This window comes from Zeugodacus cucurbitae, chromosome 6 (genome assembly GCF_028554725.1).
Source record: "Zeugodacus cucurbitae isolate PBARC_wt_2022May chromosome 6, idZeuCucr1.2, whole genome shotgun sequence".
NCBI lineage: Eukaryota > Metazoa > Arthropoda > Insecta > Diptera > Tephritidae > Zeugodacus > Zeugodacus cucurbitae.
This window is the reverse complement of record NC_071671.1, coordinates 1,035,642-1,048,967: the sequence shown is the minus strand read 5'-3', so window position 1 is coordinate 1,048,967 and position 13,326 is coordinate 1,035,642. Positions and strand designations below refer to the sequence as shown.

At 40.4% G+C, this 13,326-nt stretch overlaps 1 protein-coding gene across 1 annotated transcript in view; it reads right to left on the bottom strand.

The window, feature by feature from the left end:
- Nucleotides 1–13,326, bottom strand: part of LOC105213363 (prolow-density lipoprotein receptor-related protein 1) — a 76,114-nt gene that overhangs the window by 37,026 nt on the left and 25,762 nt on the right. Inside the window, exon 2 of the mRNA XM_011186105.3 lies at nucleotides 7,040–7,084. Coding sequence (XP_011184407.2) covers nucleotides 7,040–7,084 — 45 coding nt within the window. The remainder of the gene's footprint in view (nucleotides 1–7,039; nucleotides 7,085–13,326) is intronic.

Below are 13,326 nucleotides of genomic sequence, written 5' to 3'. Positions count from 1 at the left end.
CTGTTCGACTGTTCTCCCTGACTGTGCATTCACATTAAATTGTTCCCGGGGCGATATTTGTGCGAGAAGCGAAATGACTGCAGGTGCTTAGCACGCAGCATATAAAATCGAATGTGTCGCAGGGAAATCCTTTTAACGTCACCACCAACGGCAGGTGGTATTCCAGAATTGGGCTGGGCGAACGCTACTGACAGTGAGAAGCAATCGTGTCATATGAGTTAACATTTCCCGTTGACGGTGGATAGGCATGTGGAGGTACACAGCGATTTGCAACATTTTGTCGCATATTTGTGGATGGATGTGTGTGTGTGTGTGTTTGGACTTTAACTGCTCCAAGATATAAGCACCGGAGTACTCAGCCAAGCGATTTATGTGTCAACACAATGTGGCACAACCACGAACAACCGCCCCCCTCCCAATCGCACGCGCAATCAAACATATTTCTGCAGCTTATGCACAGGCATATATGCTTACGATCCCATACACATAGCTACACATGTGATTACGGCGCTCTTTATGAATGCGCACGAACGATGCTGTTTGCGTTTCGTTGCGGCGCTCATTTAGGCGTGCAACCGCGTGTACACATCAGTGTATGTATGTAGGCGTATGCGGTATGCAAACAAATAGCAGGAAACAAGCCAGCGACAAATAACGCTTTGCCGCTACCTCTTGGGCAATTCAAACGGTGCTGATTGGGGGAGAAAGGCTTAGTGCGCCTTTCAAGGTGAAGGAAGTGACCCTTCCACAAACACACGCTATGCAGTGCTAGTGAAGCGCAGGAGTTATCTTCAATGGCGAGCGCACCCACACATATTCATATCCGGTTCCGTTCCTTTGGCTTCATCCGCAAGACAAGATAAGCCGCCACAATCGACGCGCATAAAACGAACATAAAGTTGCGCAAATAATCATTAAACTAAACGCGGCGGAGGGAGGGGGATGGGCACATTTACATATAAAAATAAATAAATAAATATTAAACAAATATGCATATAAGCAGCAACATATGGTTACGAGCACATGGATCTACAATTAAAGTATCTAAAGATGGAGAATTTCCACAGCCAAACAGATTTTCGGGATCCGGAAGTCAGCTGAAAAAAGACTTGTTCTGAATTTAGTGGAGTCAGCAAGTGCATTTAAACGCAATGCTAGTAGTTCTGCCTTTTCCCGCCTGGATAAGGTAGCGAAGCGAATGGGTCTGGTGGTGAACGAGGACAAGATGAAATATCTCCTCTCATCAAAACAAACAGTCAGCGCATTCGCGTCTTGGCTCCCACGTCACTGTTGACAGTCATAACTTTGAAGTTGTAGATAATTTCGTATACCTGGGCATCAGCATCAACACCGATAATAATGTCAGCCTTGAAATCCAACGCAGAATCACTCTTGCCAACAGGGTGTACTATGGCGAACAAAAACTAAACTCTACAAGTCCCTCATCATTCCCGTCCTACTTTATGGTGCAGAAGCGTGGACGGTGTCAACATCCGATGAGACGGCACTAGGAGTTTTCGAGAGAAAGGTTTTGCGGAAGATCTATGGTCCCTTAAACATAGGCAACGGCGATGGTCATGTTGTTCGAATGGACGAAAGTGCTTCAACTCTGAAAGTGTTCGATGCAGTACCCGCTGGTGGAAGCCGAAGAAGAGGGAGACCTCCACTCCGATGGAAGGACCAGGTGGAGGGGGACCTGGCTTCACTTGGTATAACCAATGGGCGCCAAACTGTCAAAAGGAGAGATGCGTGGCGCGCTGTTGTGAACTCGGCTATAACCGCGTATGCGGTGACTACGCCAGTCAAGTAGAAGAATCTAGTAGGATCAGCTGTTAAAATCAGGACTATAACTCAGACATACGTTGCTATCTTAAGTTAATCACCGCATCCGAGACGACTATTACTCCCCGATGTACAATAAACATAAGATATATATAATATGAGAAATATGTAGAAATCTCTTTTTAAAAGCAAATTGTGGGACTTTTAATAGTTCTACTACCAATCAAAAAAAGAAAGAAAGCAAAAACCAGGAAACTGCTGGGAGAAATCTTGCAAATCTCATAAATGTCGCGAAAATGCGTTTCGCTCACCGCAACTCATAAAGATGGAAATGTGAAGGACTTCGCTACACTGACATAACCGCATGTGGCTATAAAAGAAAGGAAAAGAAAAACAACAACAAATAATGTAATAAACATATGCTTTATGTGTACATAAGCAATATTCTTACGCCTATTTTAGTTACAACTTTATGTTTAGTGCCACACACTTAAGCTTATTCAAATAATACGATAACGAAACGAAACGAAAGTATGTAAACACTTGTACGAGGTGTGTTCGAAAAATAACGGGAATTTTCGTGTTTTGCAAATAATATTTATCCATTTGTCCACATTAATGTTGTCGCCTTTCAAATAGTCTCCATTCGATAATATGCACCGAAGCCAGCGCTTCTTCCATTTTTCGAAAAAACTTCTCATACTCGAATTTTGGTATAGCCTTTAGCTCTTTCAGTGATTTCTCAAATGATTGTAACACACCGGCCCTTTAAGAGTCTTTATTATTGGAAATTGGAAAAAAATCACACGAAATCGTGTTTGGCGAATATGGAGACTGGAGCATCGTTACAGTATAGTTTTTGGCCAAGAATTCACGAACATGCAACATTTTAACAAACGAAAATCTTCAATCTCTTAAAACTCCTCTAACCATAGCGGCTGCCATAGACCAAGTAGCAATTACCAATTTTAAAATTCCCGATATTTTTTGAACACACCTAATATGTTTTTCTACATTTCTACATGCATATCAAGTACGGGAGAATAACATCAAACCAGTGAGGAAGTATACTAGTTTCAGCAATAAATTTCAGACTAAAACCCAACTAGACAAAAATATAACAATTTTGAACAATTTTCTAGGTTATGTTCCTTAGTACAGGTACATTTTTTTTACAACTTCTTGAACCAATGTAATATTGGTATGCTACTGACTAAAATCTAAAGATTACCAACTTGTAGGAAGTCACTCACGAGGTAAAAAATTCCAGTTGCTTGAGTATAAAAAGTCATATGACTGACTGGTTGGGCTGGTGGTTCATACTAGTTGCAAAGTAGTTGATTTGACTTCAGGGTTCTTAATATATGCGGGGGCCATATATGTACAAATATACACGCATGTTGAATTTTGTTTATGGCAGTGCTCCAGTACAGAAAATGAACAGAGATATGTGTGTGTGTGTTTGGCACGCATATGAGTAGTGCTTTAACTTTATGCTTATTTAAGTGTTTGCGTGTGTGCCTGTGGCAATGTAGATAGTACTTTATGGCATGGCACATTTGGCCTCAGCACGTGCAGCTCGCTATAGAAGGAAGCTGGAGCCAAACCTAACGCTCCCCGCCTGCCCAAGCAGATTTAAAGGAAATGAACAGAGCAAACAAATAGTACCGTTATGTTTATGAAATATATATTTGTATGTTTCTATATATATACATACTGAAAACAGCAGGATTAAAAATGCAAGACACTTGCGGTACAACTCGACAGCGCGACGACGATGACGACTCTAAAACGTTTTGCACGTACGAGCTTTTGTTTCGCCCAAAGGGTTAAGGGCATTAACACGTTGCATGCGTGCAGGTGCGCACTCCGCTCACAGCACAGGCCATCTCATCTCGCCACTACTCACGCGCACATGGACGCGCAGGCGGCAGGAGTCCAACCGCGTAAACCCTTAATGCATTTGCTCGGCTCGACTAAGTATGTCCATTAGTTTCAGCTTTGCCAGCGGTTGGGGGGAATCTTTTCCGACCTTAAAACAAATCAACGCTCACCCCAAACGGGAACGTGCTGCAAAACGAGCACACGTTGGTTGGGCAAATGAAAGCAATTGGAGTCCGCATGAGCATACATACGTATATACTTTTAGCTGGGGTACTTATACTCGTATGTACATTCAGTTGGAAGCTGGGTAGGATTCCACATTTTGTATTTGTTTTTTGAGATTTTTTTAATTATTCAACTGAATTATGTAGGTCTCTGAACACTTTTAATAATTCAGATATAAACTCGAACGATTTAATATACGGTTAAATCCAAACCTAAAGTCCCAGTACAGTCGAGAACGGTTACGATACCATTAATTTGCTTAATAATTCTTCGAAACTTCTCTTTTTGAGAGAAAAAGTGCCAGTTATGAGCACAAAAACACCCGTCGGCTCAGCTTTTTATGCAACCCTTAAAAAAAGAGAGATGTGAAGAGCATAGTCACGTCTCAATCACTTTTTTATTTCCTACTTTTTTTTGGCGGCAGCTCAACAATGGCAGTCTGGTGACATAACCAAAAAACCGCAATCGATGGTGTCACATTACAAAATCACAAGTATGAGTATTTAACAATTTGTTGTACAACGTATCAATAGTCATTTCATTACAGTCATCCATTTCATGCGGCGCTCATAAGCCGTCAACTGCCGGTTCACAGCCAGAACCGCAAAAAACCGATGATTTTATTTATTTACTTTCCATTTTCCATATTTCTGCACGTTTTTCTTTTTTTTTGTTTTTGTTTTTGTTTTTTGCTAACGGATTATTGGAAAGTCAAATATGTATTTAATAGATAAATATCGAATTTGTTGAAAAAACGAGAATGCAGCGCTTGCCAAATGGCGTCCGACTGAGTTTTTCGCAACAAAACGATATCGAAATCGGGCAAAAACAACAACAGCAACAATATTCGCGTTAAGCAACAACAACAATAGCGTGTTGTATAACAAAAAACTGGGTAATAATAGAAAAACGTGACCGAAATGTCAGCGACAGATTTTCGGCGCATGAAAATATAGTGCAGACAAAAAAGAATGTAGTGCAGTCGCACAGCGGAGCCTGATCACTGCGGGGCGTTGGCAGGGTGTAGCCGGAGGAGGCGCCTGAATAAAAGTGTACAAAACTAAGCGACACTTTGTCACAAATAAAATGTGGCAAGCTGATGCAAATGATCACGAGGATATGAGTGCATGCAACAATGGCGGAATGGTGGAGGGATGAAGCAGAGCAGAGCTGGCGGGTTGAGTGACAATTGCAGTAGAAACCGCCAGCAACAGCCAGGGATGTGTCATAAAAATTGTGGCAAGCTGTGGCGGCGGTGAAGAGATGTGCGGAGGAGTACTAGGCCAAAGCGCAGCGGGTGGCGGAACAGCTGCCTGCAGCTAGCCAGTCGAGCTTTGGATGAGGCATGCAGTCTGCCACGCGAGTGTACCACACACATAAAGGGCAGTAATTGTATGGGTGTGTGTGTGTAAGCCATGACTGAGCTGCCACATTTTATGTGACAACATGAAAGTTTCACAAAGTGGGTTACCAACCAACAGCTATGCACATGAGAGTGTAATCCTTTAGTTGCCACAGCGGATTGCTGCCGTCAGACGGCGAGCTGCTGCTGTGGCCGACCGGGTGACGGGCTGACAGGCTGGCGGCTGAGGTTGTCTGACGGAATGACTGCGACAGTTGTGGCGGCTGTTGATGACAGTGTTATTGAAATGTTATTGTGCTTTGTATTTATGCTATTGTTGCTGAGCTGCCACATCTCTGCCGCGTCGCTGAACGACGAAACGCAGCGCAAAAAATGCCGTAAACGGTGTGATAATATCATAATGCGGCATATTTTGTTGTTGTTGAGAGTGGTTGCAAACTTTCAATGAGTCATAAAGTGATAGGTGGAATGGCTAAAAATTATGAGGCTGCAATAAATGGTATATTTTTGAAAAGAGTATCTATTGGTTTTCGCACATGAATGCAGAAGTGAAATTAAGTGCCGAATGGAAGCAGGTCAAGGCAGAAATGGAGAACGGTGTGAATTGCAGCGTCTTATTTTACTGCCACAGACAAAACATGCTGTTATCGTCGCCTTGCTCACTCGCTGGTCATGGCAACAGCTGCTGTGTGCACTCTGCATTAGCAACAACTCGCAACTCGTACTTGCATTTCTTGTAGTGCCTGACTCTGCAATGCAGCGCAACAGGAGTCATCACCATTGTTACTGTTGTTTATAGTTGTTGTTATTTCGGGTGTGCAACATTGATGCGATTTGAAGATTGGCGTAATTTTCTTACGAGATTGCAACCCAGACAAACAAACAAACGAACCAACAGACCGGCGACGACAATAAAGTTGCAACAGCGGACTGAGGACTGAGCGAAAAATTGTAAACAACTTGCAACAAATGCATCGCACACACTTGCCCCTCGCCACTCGCCATGTTATTTTTATAACAATCGAGGCATACTGGGAAAATGAAGCGCACATTTGAGTACGTGACTGCCATAGTGATGCAGTCATGATGCAGTTTAAGAGCGAAACGCCAGATTCTTTGAAATAATAGCGAAATAAAAAAATCAGCGAAAAAGAAACAAAAACAAAAATCCTCAATAATAAGAAACATCGATGCGCCAACATCGTGAGCGATTGCACAAAGGCATTGAGCGTAGAGAATATAATAATAAATGCGGCACAGATTCCCTGCTTTGTTTTTCATGCGATGCGCTGGATCACTGATGTTGCAAGCGACACTGATTACGCGCCGCGCCGACCATGCATGACATCGCGAAACGTTCTCGCTGCGGCCTATATTGGCACTGCGACTGTCGCATGTGGCAGGTGCCGAACAAGTGGCTGCCGTCGTAGCTTCAATGAGGCAAAGAGAGGAGTCTGTGCAAATTGCTTTCAAGAATAATGTCAAGTGGATAAACAACTGTGGCAAGCGGCCAAAGAATTGGGACTAAACGGATGAGAACGCAGTAGCCGAACTTTGTACTTAATCTGCTCCGATCAGTAGTTTGATAGTTTGTATGATTATTATGAGACGACAAGGTATGAATATATTTATTACTAACTGTAACAAGTCATACAACATGGATTAGGGGAGGAAGACAATTCTTCGATGAACTATTTTTTGTCTTTGAAACTTACTAATACGAGTATAAAATGGGAAGTGATTGAAGGGGAATAGTTCTCATAATGTAATGTGTTCATGTCTTACCCAAAAGCTGGTGCTTACGATTAGTAAAAAGTGTTGAATGTTTACCTGGAAAAAAAGAGGAAAAATTCATCAGAAATAAAGTAAATGAATATCAATTCTTGTAATTCTCATCTAAATAGAAAATTAAATAGAATTAATAATAAATTAAATATGACTAAATTTCAGTAGAACTGCAATTATTTGCTAATTATTCGTGCAAAACGAACAAAGCAACGGATGCCGTGACAGACTAGAAGGTACAAAGAAATTGCCCCTCACTCTTTCTCAACTCCACTGCATGCATGTGTCCACTTTAATAAACTCATACGAACGGATTCATATTAAGGAAGCAGACCCCACTTGAGCTTTTTGCTTCTTTTCGGTTTTGTACTTGAAGCGCTCGTTGTCCGGAATAAGCATATGATAAACCTGTTCAGTGAACAAGAAAACAACGCATAGTGTAACTGCCAAACAAAGTTGCTTGCGACAAGACGACATGCAACGCGACAGATACATGAACGCATACTAAAATGCATAATAAAGTAAGAAAACATCGAAGGCAGCTGCAAATCAGCGGCTCTGACACGCTGCGCAAGCAAACATAGTGTCTCATGCAACGTGCGATCGGGACTAAGATGCCTACGCAAGAATTGTGGCAGCGGCAGTGCGAATTGAAGACAAGCAAATGCAAAGAGAATAAAGATAAAAGCGCAAATCACAATTCGACACCGAAGACAAATTCAATTATGGCCAACAAACTGGTTGCACCGAGCATTGGAAAGCACTGCCACTGCATTATCAGCAATAAAACCAACAGACCGACAGCTAATGGAGCTGGGGCTAAAAGCATTGACCGGCGAAGGTCAGTTTTTAATGTTGACAGGCGGGTCAGGAGCTAAATATAAATAAGGAGCAGCATACACTTGGAAAAATTATTTCATTTAGGGGCATTTTGCTTTACGATTGTCCGCTGTCAATTATAAAAATCAGACACGAGTAGAAGCCCCATTTCATCGATCTCATCTATGAATCTTGATTTCTTCTATGATTTCTTTAGTGAAGAAGCTATTTCCTCTAGACAACGAAACAACCTTCGATCGTTCTTTTTATACTCTCGCAACAAAAGTTGCTAAGAAAGTATTATAGTTTTGTTCACATAACGGTTGTTTGTAAGTCATAAAACTAAACGAGTTAGATATAGGGTTATCCGTCCGTCCATGTCTATCCGTCCGTCCGTCCGTGCAACAGATAACTTGAGTAAAAATTGAGATATCTTGATGAAACTTAGAACACACGTTCCTTAGGACCGTGAGAGGGTTGCTTTCGAGAATGGGCAAAATCGGACCACTGCCACGACCACAAAATGGCGAAAACCGAAAACACAAAAAGTGTCATAACTAAACCATAAATAAAGTTAAGGAAGTAAAATTTGGAACATAGGATCGCACTAGGAAGGGGCATATTTGGATGTAATTTTTTTGGGAAAGTGGGCGTGGCCCCGCCCCCAAATCGGTTATTTGTATATATCTCGCAAACCAATAAAGCTATATAATCCAAACTTTCTGCAGTCAGTTCTCTTACGTACCCCACCACACGCCATTAAATTTGTTGAAATCGGATAATAACCACGCCCACCTCCCATACAAAGGTTAGGTTGAAAAATACTAAAAGTGAGTTAACTCAGTAAAGAAAAACGCCAGAAACACTAAATTTCACATAAGAAATGGCAGATAGAAGCTGCACTCAGATTTTTTTTACAAAATAGAAAATGGGCGTGGCATCGTCCACTTATGGGTCAAAAACCATATCTAAGGAACTACTCGACCGATTTCAATGAAACTTGGTTTGTGATAGTTTCCTTACATCCCAATGATATGTTGTGAAAATAGGCCAAATCGCTTCACAACCACGCCTATTTCCTATATACCAGAACTTTGAAGACGATCTGAATCGTTTACATTACAATATATAAAGTAAGCACTAGTGAAGATAAGCACTGAAGATATGGATGCAGAACTTTGCACAAATACTACCTTTATAGTGTGCCAACCCCAATATAAAAACCGCCGAAATCGGACCATAGGTTTTCAAGGCCCCATTAATCGAAGACGAGGACCTCGGTGCTTCTAACCTAATATTATGGTTTCCAACTTTCAATGGGCTTTATACAATATATATGACGAATATGTGGGTCAAATTGTGTATTATATAATATAAATAAAGTTAAATAAATAAATTGCGAGAGTATAAAATGTTCGGTTACACCCGAACTTAGCCCTTCCTTACTTGTTTATATTCGAGTTTTATGCGCAATATGAACGAGATATTTACTTTTCTAACGTAATTCACATTTCAAAAACATATCCAAGCTTTTGTTTACCACATTTCTTGAATAAAATCACGTTCAATAGATATTTTAGTAGCTGACTCGTATGCAACTGTATTTCACTTGGAGCCACTGTTGTTAAATGATAAATCGGCACAGTGAATCATAAAGGTGCTTTCTCATTAAATCGATTTTGTCACAGGTAAATTTGTGCTCTTTGTTTTTACTTTGCTACACCAACACCAATCTATACTCGCTATAAAAAGCAAACTGAAGATTTTCCACTCTCTGTATGACAGCAGCTGTTCAACAGCTTAATGAGCTCATCATAAATCATAACACTTGGGCGCTTGAAGAGCAAATAATATATAAATTATAATTAAATTGAAATAATCAATATTTTCGAACGATAAATCACGGCGATTGACAGGGTTGACTGCTGCTGCCAGCACCAAATTGGCTGATCAGATCCACGGCATTGTTAATAAATCATTAGTTAGGCGCTTAATAAGCTTTTCCTCAATGAGTGTATGTATGTATTTTTAATATCTGGTAACCCATTCAATGTGAGTTGGATAAAAATAAGCAACATTTTCAATTTAACACACACACATCTCGAAGCGTACAATTTTCAAGCGCCTAAACTGATTTGAATGCGAAACATGCTATAAATGGAATTATTCAGCATTCTGTTGATATTGTTTATAGTATTTTCTTATTACGTTGAATTTCACATAAATCAACCGGGTGAATAGAAAGACGTCGACACAAATCGATTTGAATGATGAAGTGAAGTAATCGCGAAATTGAAGCAGTTCAATGCATAATATATTCTTATTTGTTGTATTTGTAGGTATTTTTGAAATTTTATTTTTCTTTTCGTTGGCATTTGATACAGAATTTATATGGAATTATTTATGTTTTGCTTTGCCTAATAATTTCAATTGAATCTAAAAGCAATCGGCATACAACTAGACAAGGCAGAAAACGGAAGACAGACCAAGAGAAGAGAAATTTATAAAATAAATGCAGTTGTGCCGGATATTATTTGCAGAAATATTTGCATTTATTTATATCATTGTGCAGGCCATTCGATGTTTAGTTAATTTCAGGTTAGATTAGGTGAGGTTGTGTGGCTGTTCCACAGAGCGAAAAACACTTAGACTATGAGAAACAGTCCTTTGTGCAGCCGGGATCATCCACTTGATTAGGTATTAAGATTCTCCAAATCGACCTGACCCCACCACAAATCTGCAGAGATTTTCGACTTCTATATCCGCTAGGCACTAGGAGTTTTCAAGAGAAAGGTTTTGCGGAAGATTTATGGTCCCTTAAACATTGGCAAAGGCGAATATATACATAGATATAGTCCAGCGAATAAAAAGACAGCGGCTACGCTGGCTGGGTCATGTTGTTCGAATGGACGAAAAGGCCTCAGCTCTGAAAGTTTTCAATGCAGTACCCGTTGGTGGAAGCCGAGGAAGAGGGAGACCTCCACTTCGATGGAAGGACCAGATGGAGAAGGACCTGACTTCATTTGGTATTACCAATTGGCGCCAAACTGCCAAAAGGAGAGATGCGTGGCGCGCTGTTGTGGACTCGGCTATAACCGCGTAAGCGGTGTCTACGCCAGTCAAGAAGAAGATATCCGCTATTTCGCGCTATTGTTCAAAATTGTGAGATCCGAGAAATATTTGTCTTGATCTCGCAAATGCGAGACATTCCCGAAGAAAGTTAAGATGATTCCACCTCGTCCGCCTTCAGGCAGCTTCTACAGCTAGCATTCAGTAAAATTTTTAACCTAACAGCGTGGATCCCCATGAGAAATTACCAGTTAGAACCCCCTAAGCCTAAGGAGAGGTGAACTTTGCTAAGGATCAAGACGATTATAATTCAACGTTATTTTAAGAGATTGAGACTTATCGTCTTCAGCACAAGTTCCATAAATCCAACTTTCTATATCGAGCTGTAAAATCCCACGACCGACCCTTTGTAACAACTAACGTACATAAGCTTAAGAGATAAGACTCGGTTTTGTATCTCTACAATAAGGTAATTCTGTTTTCCATTGTCTTTACCGTTTTAAAAATCTGCATAATTCCAATCAGAAAACTACCACACCATACCGATTAGGCGAGAAGGTGTTAGCAAATTGGATCAATAGTTTTAATGTCGATAATTTGACAGCATTCAAAAGAAAACTTGCTGTCAGTTGCCACACTCAGGCTCCCCTTGCTCGATTTCATTTGACTTTTTCACGAATACAGAGTTTAACAGGTTCGTTGTTGCTGTTTGGCGCGGAATGAATATGAAAGAATACGCCACTGAGCGAACGTGTGCAGCTTCCTTTCACTTGTGGTTTTAGCTGCCACAGCACCTCGACTCGCCTGTCTGTGGGTTTTGAAATTTAATCAGGAAGCGTCAAATTAAATTGATTTTGATCGAAACGCAACACAGCACACCGGGAGAACAAAAGTTCACCGAGAAGGTGAAAATGAACAAGCGACACTCATACATAGTCATAATCGTATATATGTGTATATGTATGTATGTGTTGTATTAAGGATTGTAAATGGTAAGCGAATATCCACTTGTTTAGTTTGAAAAATGAGAAAACACGCAGCAGTGAGGTGAATTGAAGGAGATAACGCACACAAGCACACGCGCTCTCGGCGCTGAGCGAAAGGATGAAGGCGAAAGGATATTTGAAACCACTCAATGGAATTATGATGCATCAGCCAATCGATTTAAAATAATAAGGCATTGAAGCTAAAATAATTTATTGAATTTTCAGCTCAGCCAACGAAGCAGCCGATAATACGAGTATGATTGAATAAATGGAACGCACAGTGTAAGGATATTGTACACATAATCCCAGGTGTTTGAAGTAAAAGTAAAAGAAATTGTTGCCACTTGAATGAATAGGGAGGTTAGTCGGTTGTTGCCGGTTCAACATGTTAAAGGCAGATAAAATTATTAAACTAATTTTAAAACTTAAATAAAAACTCGTTGGTATATGAAAAAACTGTGTATCGCACAATGCGAACACTTTTGTGATGGGAAGCCTGTCTTCTTAAGGATATAAAACTTGAATGATGGTATGTTTAGCTACCTTCGACAGCTAACATATACTTACTAAGCACCAGCATAGGTTTACAAGTCCAGCACTTTTCTTCCATGACAGAGTTAATTTGCAAAAATGGCCGATATCTAGGAACTGCAAAATGGAGATTCTTGACAGGCTCGTTACTGGTAATAAAAAAATAGATTTTAGAGAATTCTGTATAATTCCCAGATCTTTTCCAGATTTAAATTCGTATCCCTTCCGGTTACGTAAAATTCGTGGAATGTTTATACACTCAGGGTGCATTCATACCTTCAGTAAAAATCAACCATATTTGCGGTTAATAAACGCAGTCTAACCCCGATCAGCTCAGAAATCATACCTACATGAACATGAGCCTTCATAGTAAATATAATATTAGCCCTGTTTTTTATTTGAGAGTATCCAATTTCGCTTGCTGGAATGAATTTCATCGCTAACGGTTAACCGTACAGAGTGTAAGGGTATGAAGGTTATTCACACTTTGCCAAAAGCATAAAAAGGATAAAATAAAAAGTAGAATAGAATAGAATTAGGCTAGCATATACAAATATACATACACTTATTCAACAACTCGCAAATTGAAGCGGGGTTGTGGCAGGCACTAAGTGGGTGATGCCACCAAGTATCCAGGCAAGTGCTTATACACATATGGCATACATACATACCCACATAGAAGTATGTTTAATGGACGCCAGCATGGATAAGTGCAGTCATAACGGTACGTGCAAATATGGCAAACCACGATTTTCGGCAAGAGTATAGAATTACCAGCGTAATATTTGCGCTTTGACTTGCCAACTCAGCCCAGCAAACAACACACGCGTATGCAGACACACACATACAAACGGACATATGTGTAAATATATATGTAAAAAT